Source organism: Oculina patagonica, chromosome 8 (assembly GCF_052425735.1).
Source record: "Oculina patagonica isolate OP01 chromosome 8, crgOcupat, whole genome shotgun sequence".
NCBI lineage: Eukaryota > Metazoa > Cnidaria > Anthozoa > Scleractinia > Oculinidae > Oculina > Oculina patagonica.
The window spans coordinates 17,712,322-17,729,821 of NC_135765.1; the positions used below are offsets into that span (position 1 = coordinate 17,712,322).

Sequence of the window (17,500 nt, forward strand, 5' to 3'; positions counted from 1 at the left end):
ATTCATGAATTCTTCAAGTGTCTTTAAGCTCGTAGCTTTGATCTGACAACGTTAACTAAAATAGTTGTATTTTTAGCGACTTCAGTAACATGGACAGCGCCTCCACCAGCCTGGACTCCGACGGACCCAGATGACGTTAGAACAGTTTATATGAAAGTGAGAAATGGAAGTTCTCAGGTGCATCTGAGGTGGAATTACAATCTGTCACCTGGTTCAAAGCTGCAATTCACCACATTTTCAATTGGTGATGGCACGGATAGTGTCATTGGAGTTAAAGGCTCTTCTATTACAGTATTTGACACACGTTTTGCTATCAGTTCAAGTGAAGTGGCCACCTTGATAATAAACAGAATCACTGAAGGGAGTAGAGGAGTTTACCAATGTCAGCTTACAACGGATTCAAACACTTGGAGATCCAGAATAAACGTCTATGTTGCAAGTAAGTAATTTTAATGTTTGGAAAACCACAAATTAAAAAAAAAAAACCTTGTTGCTGTTTAAGAACTGCACATCACATTTACATGCAATTCCAAATCGGTTTATCATATCCTGGCTTCCTGGCGTGCGTTTCTCAAAAGTCTTGAAGCTGTTCGGGCCCAAAAAGTTTTGGGGCTCTTTTCGAGTGCAGTTTTTAGGTTCCGAAAAGCGTTTCTTAAAGCGCCCGATTTGCTCCCGATATTTAACAATTATCCTGCGAAATTGCGCGGCATATCGCCTGATACTTAGTAGCCGACGAGAAATCAGACGATATTCCGCAAGAACCTTTTCGGTTATTCAAAAGACTGTCAACGAAGCTCATTTTGTTGTCGAAATGTTCGCTAAAAAGGTAAAAATATTATTTACAATGCTAAAAAGTTATAAAATTTAAAAAGAAACCAAACGTTTTCGACTTGTTGTCATCATCAGGGTTAAAAGCCGTCCGTGATTTACATCGTTTTTATACTCTTTTTTTTTTTTTTTTTTTTTCCACATATTTATTGCCATTGTTTTGCAAACAGGAATTTTACAATTTTACAGACTTATATACAAATTTGCGGTGCATATATACCAATGACACCGTTACAATATACCTATGTACTATCTTATCTATTTACCATTATCTTACTCGTAAGAACTTATGATTTAGCTATTATTACTTATATATAAATGCCATCTAGTCTGAAATTTGCTCTGCATATTATTTTTTACTGCTATATACTTCTCAGTTCTATATTTTAGATCAACTAGTTCTTTAAATACATCAATATTTGGGATTTTTGAATGTTTCCGACTCAACCAGATATGCAATTTTGCTAGAATTAAAAAATAATTCAACAAATCACTTTTTTCTATTTTCCCAATGAACACGTCTTTTAGCGTAAGTTCCTCCTGTTGGCCTGTTAATACAAACCAGAAATTTTTAAAGTGTTCCCAAAAGAGATGTGTCAAAGAGCAGTGATAAAATAAATGATATGCTGTTTCTGACTTATTTTTACAAAATGTACAAGTATCATTTGGAACATAACCGATTTTTGCTAACCGCGTATTAGTGAATGTAATATCATTTAACAGTTTAAATTGAAAACTTCTAACAAAGGTTTCCGATAAAATAGACTTTAAATTAAGAAAAGCCTTTGACACAGTTGTATCATCTAATCCAAAATCTTCTTTAAGTTTATTAAAACCCCTCGATACCGTTGCCCTTTTTGAGAGTAGCAGTTCATAGAATTGCTTACTTTTACAAGTTACTGGGTCAAGTAGCTTTTCATTAAAATGAAATGTTAGTGAATCTATTTCACTTTCATTTCCATCTAAGGCTTTTAAGTGGGTGGGAATTGCACATCGAATCCCTGACCACGTTAAAAAATTTGTGTGTCTCAACCCTTCATTTTTTGCCCTATTATATGATTCCACGTTATCCTTATTAAATTGCATCTGATTGGTTAGAATGATTCCAGCTTTAACGTAATTGTCAAAATATATACTCTTACCATCTATTTTAATTAGCTTATTGTTCCAGATTATACGTTCAGATATAAGAGGCCTGGTAGAGGAATCATTTCTAAAGTCAGCCCACCATTGGAGAAATTCGCTATAGAAAGGGCATTGAAAGTTGTAATCGTTAACATCATAATTACATCTCAATAGAAAAGTGCCACCGTAACTGTCAAGCATTTGATTAATATAAGCTTTCCATGGTGCAGAGCCCTCAGAAAATATTCTACCAAGCCAGGCTAATCTTAAAGATTTAATTGAAGTTTCTACATCTATCAGCCTTAGCCCTCCAAATTTAATGCCATTAATTGTTGCTGCTCGTGCTATTTTGTCAGGCCCATTCCATAGGAAGTTATATATAATAGTGTTAATCTGCTTGATGAAATCTTGTGGAGTTGGGAGAACTGAGAATACATATATCATCTTCGAAAGCAAAAAGGATTTAATTATTGTAACTTTTCCAAACAGTGAGAGACCTCTGCAACGCCATAACCGCGTGTGCAACTTAATATCTTTTAGTTTTTCATAAAAGTTTTTCTGCAATTGTTCAGTTTCGTTATATGTAAAAACTATTCCAAGTGCCTTCACTGTATTTACCCATTTAAGTCCCAAAGGTGCCGCTGTATTATTTCGACAGGAGCCAATCCACATAGCTTCAGTTTTGGTATAATTGACCTTTAAACCCGAACAAATTTCAAATTGATCTAGCAAATGAAAGGTATATTACGTTGTACACAATCGAGATTTGGCACAAACACAGTGAGGTCGTCAGCATATTGTACGAATTTAAATTCCTCTCGCCTTATTTTAAGTCCTTGAATTTCTGTTTTACTTCGAATCGCAGTAGCTAAAATTTCAGCTGCAATAATAAAGAGATATGGTGATAATGGGTCGCCCTGCCTGACTCCTCTCTGTACATCGAAGTAAGATGTGCACATCCCATTATTTATCACACAGCTAGATATATTTTTATAAAATGTTTCTACCCATCCTTTAAAACTAGGTCCAAAACCAAACACGTCTAAGCACTTTAACATGAATTCCCAATCGATGCTATCAAATGCCTTTTCGAAGTCAATAAAAAGTAATATACCTGGTATATTTTGCTTCTTTGTATAGTCCATAATATCTATAATTGATCTTGCTGCTTCGCCAATGAACTTACCCTTTACATAACCGGTCTGATTACAGTGAATTATTTCCGGTAGGACTTTAATAACTCTAGCTGCAATTACTTTAGATGCAATTTTCGCGTCTACATTAGTCAATGATATTGGTCTCCAGTTTTCAAGATAGTTTCTTTCTTTTCCTTTCTTTTCAATAAGTGTTATAACAGCTTGTTTCTGTGAGTGAGACATTTCCTTTTTGTAAAAAGCCTCATTAAATGAATCAACCATAAATTTGACTAATAAAGGCCAGAATGTTTTATAAAATTCTATTGGAATTCCATCGTTTCCGGGCGTTTTACCCGTGTGAAAAGAGCCTAATATATTTTCGCATTCCTGAAGAGTTATTTCTCCCTCACAATTTGTGCTTAATTCCTCGGAGAGTCTTTTTAAATTTGGATTTTGAAAGAAGAAATTAGCTTCATCACCGTTTAGCCCTTTAACCGGCAGATTTCTGTGACTTTCTAAAGGTTTTTTCTGGGCTTATACATTCTGTAGAACTTCGTGATTGCATATAAGAAGTTCAAGAAAAAATGTGTGCTGTTTCGAAACACCGAGGGCTCAGATTTTTATTGTGACGTCAGTAGTCGGCAGTTGCTTCTTTCGTAGGCGAGCTGTTGGGCTTGGATTTGGCTCGTTTTGTGTTTATAAGTGATTTTTCGAGTCATTTTTCACTGCAGAAGCCCCCAGGCTGGCATCATTAAGCTAGAATGGTGGGTAGAGGCCAGCATCTGAAAGAAACCAGAGGTGAGAGATGATTTTGTCTTGATTGGAACGCCAGAAATATTCGAATCGAAAGATGGCGGTTCATGGGTAAAGTTGTCTCTCTGGCCGTTCTGTGGGTGGATTCCAAGACCTGCCAAGGCATTTTGGACGAGTTCTGACTTCCAAAGAATGCAATCGGTGCAACATTTTGCCGGCAGGATTGGGTGGCTCGACACTTATAAAAAATATATGGAATAAAGGTAGGAAGCCTTTCATGCCGCTGCCATGACTGTTTTTCCCAAGCATCCCTTTCGGTCAGCAACGAGGAAATTACAGGTTTGCAAGCATAGCTCTAATCGAATAGTAATTGCTGAGTCTGCTGAATGATTGATGGGAAATTTCCTTGGTGAACGGAAGGGAATAGGGTTGAAGTTTGCTGCAAATGTATTTTTTTGAAGTCAGAATTATTTTTTCATTAAAAAAATGGAGGCAAAGATGTGTGTTTTTTGTTGTTGTCCTGTTACGTAGAAAACGGGCATTTTCAGATTTGCTGCTGAACAAACAACCATATGCAACAGAAATCAAGAGTTGTAGTCAGTTAGTTGGCTTTTAAAGCTATGAAAATTATCACTTTGCCATAAAAAGCAGTCATTACTATCATGTGCCCAGATATGTAAAAGCTAGAGATTTTTCAATCACTGCTGGTGTTTATCGTACACATATGTACGATTGCCGGTTAAAGGGTTAGATTAACTTTTTGTTTACTATAGAGCTTTCTATAAAAGCATTTTTCAGCGTTGAGTATTTCGAAAGGATCAGTTGAGATGGACCCACTGACAAACAGTTTACGTATATGCTTCTTAATATTATTACGCTTTTCTAAATTTAAAAAATATTTAGTATTTTTCTCACCATGTTCGTGCCACCTTGCTCTGGAGCGAATGATAATTCCCTCTACTTTTTCGTCATATAATGCTTCTAACTCACTTTTAAGTTTTTCAGTTTCTAGTCTAGTTGTTTCGCAAGGGTTTTCCTGAAATTTTCTTAGCAAGTCTTGATGCCTGACGTTAAGTTCTTCCTCCCTTCTCTGTCGGTCTTTTGACAGCTGCTTTGAATAAATAATTGAGCTAGTTTTGATTTTAAATTTAAGCCAGTCCCATTTTGCTCGCTTGTCTGACAGATCTCTTGCATCTTCCAGCCAATTGGGTAATTCTTTACTTATCATCTCAACATAATCAGGCCTGGCCAGCAGGGAAGTGTTTAGTTTCCAGAAACCTGGTCCCCGTTGACTATCTTTAATATCTTCTAGTTCTAATATTATGGACGAGTGGTCAGTTTTTATTGAAGCTTGAATATCAACATGCGTAACTAAGTCATTTAACTTGTCTGAAATTAACCAGTAGTCAAGTCTGCAAAAGATGAAAGGGTGGCTTTTGCTCCATGTGAAGCTACAAGTGTTCGGATTTTTAATACGCCATATATCATGAAGACTAAATTCATTTTGAATGTTTTCTATTGAATTGATCACATGTTGGCGTGGAATTGGTATTCCACCCTTTTTGTCTAAGGTTGGATTTAAAGGACAGTTGAAATCTCCGCCTATGATGATATTGTCATCACTGTCAGGATCCATTTCTCGCAATGTTGCCGACAGATTTTGATAAAATCGAACTGCCTCTGCAACTTTATTTGAACCATAAAGATTTACTAATAAATAATTTTTGTCTTTTATTCTCACCTTAAGTACTATCTACCTGCCATTGGACTTTAGAAACTCATGTTGAATTACAATGTCCAGACCGCTCTTAATTAATACAGCAACACCTCTGGCGTTCGAGCTCCCGTGGGAGAAAATGATTTCAGAGCCCCATTCTTTTTTCCATTTACACTCATCATTTTCTGTTGAATGCGTTTCTTGAAGAAAGATAAGATCTGCTTTTTGTTTTCTACACCAGGTGAAAATAGCCCTACGTTTTCGAAAGTTGCTGAGGCCCCTCACATTAAGAGATAGCAGTTTCAGACTATCGGGTTTGATCTTAGAATTTGCCATTTGTCATTTGCCTAGGAAATGTTTTTCCCCTGAGAGATGTCATTGTTGAAGTTTTCAAAAAATTAGCATGTCTGAGCAATTGATAAGTTCGCAATTGGCAAAATATGTGGACTTTTGCAGACACGAAACAAAAACAGTACAACAAACACACACACAAACATGAAAACGAAAGCGTACTCACCGCAGCTCTGCCTGCCAGGTATCCGGTACACTTTCGCCGAGATCTCTAGCCAATTTCGCCGATAGTTTAAGTTAAGCTAAGTTAACTAAAGGTTAAAGAAATTTTGAATAAATAATTGTCATCACGGTCTTGTAATAGAGTAATGTCTTGACAATGTCTTCTACACTTTCGGTAAATAGAATGACTTTAAGTTTCCTGCACTTTCTTCCTTGTACAAGATTTTGGCGGGAACACTCCAAGGTATAAATGCGAACTGTACTCCAGGCTTTGCTTTGATGTTTGGAAGAAAGTCTTTCCTCAACTTCGATCGTTCGTCGCGTACAGTTTTCGAGACATCATCTGATATGAAAATTCCTGCTTCTTTATACTTGTTATCCTTTAACTTGCTTGCCGCTTGCTTGAGAAGAAATACCTTGTCGGTGTACCTGAGAAGGTACACATGTATCGGTCTTGGCTTCGGCGTGTCGTTCTCAGAAGGATTTCGTTTAATGCTGGTTCTGTGCGCCCTCATCACTTCAATTCTCCTTTCAAAATTCATGTGGTTTTGAAAGAGTTCAACCTCAATAAATTCTTCCATCGAGGTATAATCTTTCTCACTGCCTTCTTGAATGCCCCAGATGACCACGTTGTTTCTTTTGGAGCGGTTTTCTAGGTCGTCAATCTTCTCCTTCAGAACTTCAACCTCCGTCTTATCCGCTTTCAGCAGTAAATTAGACTTAGACTCCTGGATTTGCAGGTCTGTTTCCTGAAAGCTTTTTTTCAAGTCTTCCACGTCCTTGTTAATTGTGCTTTGCGCCTTCTCCAGCTTGTCAAGCTTGTTTAACATTTCGGTCTTCGCTGTAATAAGCACGTCCATCTTTGCAAGAATGTCGTCCAGTTCGACAGAGTCGGCCGTCATTTCCAATTTTCGCGTTCTAGACCTTGTTTGTATACTCATAAATAGATTAATATCAAAAAAAGCTGCAACATCTGCGATTAATTGCGGGAAAATAACAAAAATGGCAGAGAGCTCGGAGGAAACGTCCTATCCACGTGGAGTCATGCGCACTCCCCTCCTACATCGTTTTTATACTCAAGTTATTCCCGAAGGGAACAACTGTTCAACATAGCAAATGACTTGTTTGTTCAAAGTTGGCGAGTATGAGCGCTAAAGGTTTAGATAATTCTGCTTTCTTTGTTAATGAGTTTAGATGGGATGGAAGTACAAATGGTTAAAGCATGCTTCATATTAGATTTTACCTGATTTGCAGCTTGTTTGACTGTGCAATGTAACCAAGCCGGAGGCGTCCAGTGCTAATGCCATGCCCCTTTCCATTTGGAATCGTATGCTTGTCTGCCTTGATATACACCTCCTTTATTAAGCGGCGGCGGTGGTCACCTTTTGGCCGTCCCATTGAGTATCCGTCCATTGTTTTTACTTCTTTAAGCGGCCACCATGAATTAATACACTTAGTTTGGACTTGTTTGCAACAACCCACAGACAGATAAGAGTCCGAAATGTCAAGCGACCACTGAAGAAAGTACATTGTCCCTTATAATCTCAAACTTTGCCAGGTGCTTTTTAACAATAAAACTGTCATTTTCCACGCGAGTATCTTTGCAGCAGCACCGCTTAACGCTCTAAAACGAGAAAATGAATAATACCATGGAGTCAACGAGCTCGATTCTGTGGACGCGATACTGAAACCACTTTGTGCGTGTTTCCTAAAAGAAGGTAGATATCATTTTAAACTTCAATAGATCGAAAAAAACTCTTAAACCACACAAATATACAATATATTGAACCACACATTTATTGTGATTTGTAGAAAGAATCCTGTTGGAGCTAAAATAGGTAACGGATACTGTGGAACCTCTATTTTTTACGATGAACATTCTGTGTCCTCGAAAAGTTACAGTTCATTAGTATGGAGGAGAACCCCGATTAAACAATACTTAGTTCAACGATATTCCAGGTAAAACGATGGAAAACAAGCGACCCAAGCATAAAGTTCCGTTACAACGATATAAGCAGATATATTTAGTCAGTTACAGTCATCCCGCTTTGTCCCGTAGGGCATTAGACTTACGTTTCTATCAACAGCCAGTCATAGTAAGGGCCCTCCCCTAAATCTCCGTTTGACCCTACACAAAACACACACACAACCCTTGGGTGTGGCTCGTTTCAAGCAAAGTGTTCGGTTCGTTGGTCTAAGAAGACTAATGAATACAGGATATAGACAAATCGGAGAAAAGAAATAATACATTGGCTTACAAAACAATCCGGTTAACATTCAGATCCTAAAGAACTGGTTAAACCCCCCTCCCCCTCCCTCTTTACGTCCACTTGCTCCTAGGAGAAAAACCCTGGGCCAGCTGTTCCCCATATTCAACAGTCCCCTGGGCAAGACCAACTAAAGAGGTACTTCAATAAACGTAAAATAGTACGTACGAGTAAACTGAAGATCTAAGGCCTTAGACACCGCCAAACACGACGACAAAGAATCTTTAACATAACCATCCTCAACGTGTCACTAGACCAGCGACCTCGCCGCTTAAAAAGACGATTTCGAACACCAGCATTGGCGGCAGCTGTGGCCCCGCCACTCATAAGGCTATGCGTACTAATAGCGGAAATCTCAGGCGCAATGTCTCTAAATGTCTCTAAATATCTGCTCACCATAGCAACAGGACAAATGGGTTTCTGTGATTGGCTCCTTCTTGGATGTGTGGAGGGCCAGTAAACACTGCGTACCAGCAAGAATGCTCTTCACCAAACAATGCTCCGCACGAGACGACCCGCCCCCAACTGATGAATCCAGGCAATACTTTGAACCGCTCACTCCAGAGGAGACGCTGCTTTCGCTTAGTCATCAAATGACGCAAATCAATCGCAAAGTGGAAATGAGATGCAGGAAAAGCTGTCAGGCCATGATCTAGTGCCGATGACTTTCATCTGTTATAGGCAGAGGAAGACTTGGACGAAGTATTAGGTTTCCAGCCAGCCAAAGCCACATCCGGGAGAGAATCCGCAAAAGAAGCATTTTCCTGGGGAACAGCAGCATTTTCCTGGGGAACAGCAGCCCGAAGGCTCGCCCACATAGTAGAGTTGAAAACATGAAAGACCTTTTCTTCTCGCCAATATACCCAACTAATTACCGACATACCCAGCGGACATACCTAAACAAACATAAGATACCGACGAGAGCATATTTTCCTGCTACTTCCACCGTCAAACACAGGAAAACACTGTTACTTATACTGCATCTAAGCCACCACTGCATCAACGCAATATGACTAGCTAGAGAGGGGAGAGGCTCACCTGACACGTTTATGTCACATCCTTCCCTTTAAACGAAAGAAAAAGTAAATAATATCACTGTCTCTGGATTAAATTTAAAAAAAAAACTGAACCCAGTCTATATTATCTCAGACGGATCTATAGATCAAGCCGGTTGGGTTTTACTTCTGGTCTGCCACTGTGGGTAACATATGGACATGAACCATTCTCTTTCGCTGGTTGTAGATGCTGCTTTTGGGATGTAATATCTGGCGGTGCAGGTAGAATTGTGGTTTAATCTGGTTCCTCTCCAAGAAGCTCCTTATCCTGGACTACAGTCTGGTCTGCTGGCAAAGACGGACCTTCATTCAAACTATCATGTCCTGGAGCTGGGCAAACTCTAGCATCGCCCGTTGTGGCGATACTACCCTAGCTTTGACTACATTAGCTGGCTAACATTCCATGTTATTTAAAGGCTGTTGAAGGCTGCATGCGAACTTTGGTCGCAGGTTGAATTTCCTACAGCTCCTTGTCTGCATGACGGTCATGGTATTTTTTATGCTTTTCTTTAGTCTCTCTCTCTAGATACCTGAAGATTTTTTGCTGTTTTTTGCCTGCAGATTGAAGCAAACTTCTTCCATGGGCAACGTATTTCTTAGCGGATAAGCTATGAGTGACAGAGCAAGAGAACGTTCAATTTCTGGTAATGGTGTTGTTCGATACTAAACTTCTTAACAGTGTGAACTGCTATCTCCACTTCCCCATTACCCTTTGTAATGCAGTGACGTGGCGATGTGCTTACGGCCGTAGTCTTTGGCAAATTCCAAGAACTCTGTTGAACTGAGAACCATTATCAACTCCTTTATCACAGCACCACTTCTCAAAGACTCCTGTTTTATAAATTCAAAGAATTTGCAAAGGTAGCACACAGAAAGTAAATAATGTTCTTCGCGAAATTCAGATAAGTCGGTTCCTATCTTCTTCCAAGGAACCGATGGTAGCACAGAATACTCCAATGGAACTGAGGGCTGTTTCTTGGCACACACGCTACAATAGGTGGCCATTTACTCAATTTCCACTGTCATTATATACCGGCCAAAATAGTACCTTCCCGGCTCTTGAGAACCTCAAAAACCATACCCTACCGGGCGGCACATACTTATATAGGCCACATATGGGAGTACCCCCCCCCCCTGGGGGCGGAGCATCTCAGGCCTTATAATCTTTGGGATAGTAAGGCACGTTTCTTTGAAAAGCAACAACCACAACAACAGCGACTTCATTTTACCCCTTTTGTGAAGTTATTGTAACAGGCCGAAATAAAGAACAGAACCTTCACGAAAATACGCCCATGTTTTTTTCTTTTCCGACACACGACCTCTCGCCAAGAAATATGATTATAACACAGTTGTGATTTCGCAACAAGGCATACTCACGGCCACAAAAACAAATAATATCTCGCATTCACTCGTCACACCATACCCCCTTACAAAAAAGCTAAACTAGAGCCCCCAAAATGTTACTCTATCCAGATTTAGAATAAACAGTCTGTTCTCCTTGGTGTTCCGTGCGATCTTTCCTGCGCTATCTCGGCAATGGTGGTCGCCTATTCAAATTTCTTGGCAGCTGGCGTATACGTAGAGTTCTGCTGCTTAGTTGGTTTGTCATCCTTGGAAGCTGCGACGCCAGTGGATATTACATCTTGCCAGTCTTTCCCTCGATTAGCCAGTTAACAAAATTTTGTCCCTGGTAGTTGTTTAGTCCTTCAACATGGACGCGCGTTGGTCCCAACCGAAGCCCTTTCTGGATTCTGTAGATCAAGTCATCTAGGCGAGAGGTTATCAGGTACAGTCACTCCCAGAGCCTCTGTAACTTAGGGGTCCTGCCTTTCTTGTGTCTAGGGATATGTAGCCAGACATGATTCCACGCTTAAAGCCACGGTATAGGGCCTTGTGATCGTACTCACGCTTGTGTATTTCACTCCCTAACTTCAAATTCTCACGGGCAAACTTATGAATTCGTTACAATCGGACCTGCAGGCGACGGACATATTTGGTCACCACTTCCTTGCTCGGGAGGCCTAAACTGAAGGTCAATTGGAACGTCACATGAAGTAAAGGAAGTGGTTTCGTGGACAACGGAGCGACTGATAAGCCATCATCAAGATAGTCAGGTGGCTATCTCAATTCCGTTGATTCTCTGTTACCAACGTGGAGAACATGCCTTCTATTTTTTGCCATTTTTACGACTCTTTGTAAATATACCCACAGCATTAACATCACAATGAGAACATTATTCTTCAGATCTGTTTTGTGCAAATGCTTTATGCAGTTTCTACTACGGTCAGCAAAACTAGCCCGTCCTAAATGAACGCTCGAATAACAATTATTATTTTGCTGGCGGCGTGTGCGTTGTAAGCAAGCGAGCGTGACGAAAAGAAAGGTTCACAACTCACCGATTCCGCTACCTACCAATTTAAAATCTTCAAGTTAATTAAATCGCTCGCATACAACCAGACTGTGTCAGATTGCTTCCCCTGATAAACTGTAATTTCATTGGTTCTGATAGTACCTCAAACCGTTTTGGTGTGACAAACAAACATACTTCACTGACTGACTGCACCATCCATAGCGCCGACTAAAGAGTATTTTTGGGAAAGAAAAATAACTCAAAAATAAACAAACTGATTTTACTTCTGGCCCTTAAAATAATAATTGCTATTTTTATCTGGCTAACATCTAAATTTTTTTTACAGCTGAGTGAGTATCTTTTCATGCCACGCATGTCTTAGATTATAATGCACCAGGCCCACTTGAACATTGATGTACAGGTTTCAGTAGTCCAATTTTGCATGTAGTTCGTCCTGCAGATAAATTAAATTAAAGGTGGATATTACTAGTTTGAAAATAAATCGGCAATCTCAATTCAAGATGATAGAAACCCTTTGTATAAAATGTGTGAGCTAAACACGTGCACGTCAGTGTATAATTAGCCGTGATCTACATGAAAAAAGAAATTGCTTTGTATTTTCTGTTCCAGGAACTGCCACATACAGTGATATACAACTCGAAATTGACTGGCTAATTGTTATCAGTTGTTGATTTTGTTACCAGATTAGAATATTTCCTTTCCGTTCACATCTTTTTATACTGTTGGTAATGATAACATTGGTTAGGAATTTACAAGCAGTTACACACGTTGCACTTTTTCCTATGTTTGCAAATGCAACAATGCAGGTTGAACTATACGTACATGTACTCTAAGTTAACATTTACGTTAATTTTGCATAATATATATGCATGTGCATAATTTACAGAGTGATTTGACCTTCATCACTTCCACTGATTCCCCCTAAATAACATCAGGGGGAAAAACGAAAATAACCCTATTAGCGTTAGGAATTCATTTCTTTGCAGAAAGGTTGCAGTTTCCGATACAGTTTCAGTTATTTAAAATGGTTATCAGTTATGGTTGGCACTGTCAGGATGAAATATCCTGGCCATTGTGGACATCAAGTTGCCGGACTGAGTGAAGGCTTGACTCTATTTATCTTGAAACCACTTCTGCTGCTTTTTGTTTTATTTTAGTTCCAGCCGAGCTTCGTGATGTAAGTGGTGACAAGACTGTACATGAAGGCTCAAGCATTTATTTATCCTGTGAAGCTTATGGTGATCCAACTCCAAAAATCACCTGGACCAAAGTGCTGGAGGATGGTGACAGTAAAGTAATGCACCAAGGGTCTTCTTGGATTGTTCCAAACATAAAACGAACTGCTTCTGGGACATACCGCTGTACAGCTTACAATGGATTTGGACATCCAGATAGCCACGAACTTAAAGTGAATGTTATATGTAAGTACGTTTGCATTACATTAGCTTGCATTTTTACATGTAGATGTGCTAAATGACCTTTGTATCTGTATAGTAGGTTCAATAACGCTTTTCAGCAAATTTGCAGTGTCTTTTGAATCATACAAATTATCATTTGCAATTTATGTTAACTATATAATTTGAATTATACATTTAAACTACAAGACAATTAAATAATTAACTTAATTTGTGCAATTACCTTACAACATTTAATTCATGCATAGGATTTATGCGACACGATTTCAAAAAATCACGAAATTAAAGTGACGTGCACAGAAAGTGTCGAGAACATAACATGACACGAAAATAAAGTGGCCCACATTATGGCAATAATCAAAAAAGAATTGTCGTAACTTTGAAGATGTGAATGTCAACGTTAAGCTGTCGGTTTTGAAACCAATTCATGCAACTTGGTTGGTAGAGATGTAACACTGTTTTACCAACGCACATGTGAGGGTTCATGTCTTGAAAGGATGGAAGAAAAAGGGAATAAAGGGCGGGTTTAGTAACAGAAAGGGAAGTACTAGTATTACCACCTGTTCATCCATATCACAACATTTCTGCAAATGACTTGACAGACTTGTATATATGTTTCTAAAGGGCAACATTTTTTTTTTCTTCTGAGTGCACAGGAAGGAATTCACAATAGCTGTTATTGTAGTTGAGCCTGCGATAATGTATTCTTTTGTTAAGAAGGTATGCAAACGAGGCGAAAGAAGAAACACGTTGGTCAATACAATGCAGAATCACCCAGGAGGGAGGGGCAAACATTGCTTTCGTCACCATGTAATCGTGCGGGCAATGATCCTGGCCATCGTGACGTCACCATCAGCCGAACGCGGGAATTTTGAATGGCCGTGTAAACAATGACCTTGAAAAAGTTTTTGATCATATTAAAGAAATTGAAAGAAAACCATAAATATGTATATATGTTTAAAAATGAAATGTATTTCATAAAAGGAAAAACTGTAGGGTCAAAAAAACACAAAATGTCGGGATCGATCAATTGAAAACCAGATGGAAAAGTAAGAAAATTTGTACTTTCGTAAGCGATATCTGCAGAACCAAACAAAGGGCAACACGGACAGAAAAATATGACCTTAATATGGTTCAAAACTTCCGATTGGTGATGAAAATGAATTATTCACATCCATATGAAAAATGATCAGTCGGTTAAAAAGGCATTTCTCTTGCACAAGATAGATTCTCGAAATTTCATGACACCGCGTAATATGAGCTTATATGGTAGAGCAACAAAGATGTGGTCGAAAATGATCATGATCCCTTTATAGAGAAACTTAAGTTGTAATGTCATGCACTGGGATTCAAAATAAATGACGTGCCATAGAATTCCGGCGTTAAATTATCCAGAACTGGACCGTCAATTTTGTTCTCCGAGAGGTCAACCGGCTGACGCAGGCTACCGGCAAATCAAGTATCAAGCAATGCAAGCTTACATCAATTACCATTTTTTAACCTTATTCCGTATTATACACAAAAGACTAAACACAAAGTATATTAAACAAATGATATCTAGTTCCTGGATAGAAGACCTGGAGTAATCTGAAGATTTTCATTACAGTCGAAGCTCTCTTAACGGTCACTATCGTAAGTGGACAGCTCTACTTACGGCCGCTTAGCTTTATTAGTATTTTTACATTCTCGTAAGCGAACATTCCCGTGAGCGGCCGCGGACACTTGACACACTTTTAGAGATTACGACTTAGACTTTTTCTTTGTTTTTAAGATCCCGTAAGCAGACACACCAAAGAAAAAGCTTTTAACAACCTCTGTACCTTGTTTTGAGTCAATCAACTTCACATCACCGTTCGTCACAATGATTTTACACTACTTTTTGTTAAGGATGTTAACGTTGAATATGTTGATGTTGGTTGTAATTATATTAGCGAAGCACACTATTACTAAAAATAGATTTCGCCGCCTGGCACCCCCCGCATGAGTCGGACAACAATTTGAGGCTTTGTATGGAAAGGACGCATTCTTGAGGAGCTCCTGATGAGAAACGTTTGCACATTTAGCCACAAAAACTGCTGCTTTGGGATCTACTTTTCTTCTTTTCAGTGAGCTTAAATGGATATGGATTTCTGCAAAAAAGTCAAGTCAAGTGGCTCCACTCTCTAAGTTGGGTAATATCTTTGAAACAAAAGTAATGTTTTCTTCGCCATGTATCTTTTACTGAGTAGACTCCAATCAGGGGAGATTCGTAAAGGATAAGAACTGCAGGGAAGGTATTTTTTGTAGCAAGTAAAAAAGAGAGTGTAAGAAACATGAACACTAAGAGTAATGAGGAATGATGAAACTGAAAGATGGGCAGTAAAGGTCATCGTTTCCAGACAAAACTTGTCAGGGAAAAACAGCTTATTATTGCAAAAAATAAGTTTAAAAGGGCATCACAACGGTTGGAAAGACCAGTAGACCGTCGGTGGTCTTATTATAACCAAACCTTCTTTTTTTTGTATACTGTCGGAATGGAGAAATAAATTGTACTTTTTAGTTTGCGGTTGTTCTGGGTCTTCGGCTCATTTTGGATTATGCAAAGGAACAGAAATTACCCATCACTCAAGATCCTTTTGTACATTCGCTCTGAGCTTATATATATGGCCAACAGGGACTCAGGATTCTGAGCGGTAATGCTAATTGGCTTTTACTTCTTTTTCCAAAAGTCTAACCTTGTTCATAGACTACGACCCTTTAAGGATATTATCATTTGCCTTTGGGGCTAAGTTATCTGTGTGCAGTTGTCCAAGACCATCCAGTTCAAACAATGCAAGTTACTTATACCAGTTGTACGTTCGTCTTCCTCGAATCACCTCTTGTGTCTGGTTAAGGCCTACGAACGGCACATCTGATAATTCCCCACATTGCGCGCTTCGCCTGCCTTTCTTCATTTCCGTGTAGATCACACCAGTCCATCATGCACTCGGTATGTACCACCAGATTATGCAAATTCCTTAGTCTAGCTCGCAGGGCTCAAGGCCTCTAACGATTCTGGCCACAGCTTTCATTGCGGAGGAGCAACCTACGTCTTGCATTGTGGTGCCCTTATTGAACTCATCACTTTCCAAGGAGACTGTTTTTTAACTGCTGTGCTTCTGTGCTGATGTACATCGCTCAGCCATACCGTCTGGCTGTGGCACAACTTATCATCCTCTTCCTGATCCCCCCTGATATCCCCTGTTTGTACTTCCTTCTTTATCTGGTGGTTTGGGCGGGCTGCATCGGGTTGGTGGGGGGGGGGGGAGTAGTTTCGGTCTCGGCTCTTCTGCTTCCCCTTTTGATGCGGCTCTGCTTTTTGCGGCAAACAATAAAGTTGAATTGTATTTGTTATCTCTATATTTCCTTAATTATCTATGTTAGGTGTTTGATTCTATCTAATGGCATTATATACAGAACTCCAAATGGCTAATCGCTGACTATGCTGTGGACATATGCGCTATACACATATCTTTAATATCAGTTTCAGTTCGCTTTTGTCTGTATTGTAGACGCTTTGTTTTTACCCACCCATTCCCACCGGTGGTTGCATCAGGTGGTGTGAGGGGGGGGGGGGGGGCTGTAGTTTTCTCTTTGTTCATACTGATGTTTTGTTAATTATAACCAAGCGTATAAACTCAACTTTTCTTGGTTTGTTAACTGGTCTTTTCATTCACGCTGTTTGACGAGTTGATGTATAAAATTACATAATTTGGCGACTAAAATTTTCCATTGGTGACTTAACCTTAATAGTAAGTCTCCAAGTGGCCACTAAGGAGAAAAGCATTTAGCATTTATCCCTGAGCAGCCAACAGAATCACTAAGAATTGACTGACTGTAGCAGCACCCCCACCACCAATTCTGTATTATTTAGTTACTTGGCTAATTTATATTTATTTGTTTATATATTTATTTCTTATTTATTTATTTTTTATTTTTCTACTTTTTTTATCACAATCACTATCATAGGATTTTAAACGGTTGAAATAAGAAGGTCCATTTTTGTAAATTCGAATTCTTTTTATGGTAGATTGTGCTTTTTTATTCTTGTTATTTTATGACAAATTTAGCTTTTTATGGTTTGCAATTTTATTGTAAATGTTGTAAATAATTTAACACGTTGCAATAATTTTGTAATTTTAGGTAACATTATTGTAAGCCAAAGAGCCACCCAGTGGAAGCAGTTCCAAAAATCCATTATTTTTTATATTATTATTTGTTATGTTTACAGATCCTGCCAAGATTGTTGAAGTTATTGCAAGTAACAATAAAGTGGCAGTTCAAGAAAGTGTATCTCTTCGG

The 17,500-nt window shown here is 38.9% G+C and overlaps 1 protein-coding gene and 1 long non-coding RNA gene across 2 annotated transcripts in view; both read left to right on the forward strand.

Moving 5' to 3' along the window:
- LOC144662876 (uncharacterized) overlaps window positions 1–17,500 on the forward strand; it is a 96,034-nt gene that overhangs the window by 66,199 nt on the left and 12,335 nt on the right. The window lies entirely within an intron of this gene.
- LOC144662819 (uncharacterized) overlaps window positions 88–17,500 on the forward strand; it is a 29,441-nt gene continuing 12,028 nt past the window's right edge. Inside the window, exons 1-3 of the mRNA XM_078523769.1 lie at window positions 88–439; window positions 12,923–13,186; window positions 17,430–17,500. The exon at window positions 17,430–17,500 is cut by the window's right edge and continues 169 nt beyond it. Of these exons, the coding sequence (XP_078379895.1) occupies window positions 151–439; window positions 12,923–13,186; window positions 17,430–17,500 (624 nt within the window). The 5' untranslated portion in view covers window positions 88–150. The remainder of the gene's footprint in view (window positions 440–12,922; window positions 13,187–17,429) is intronic.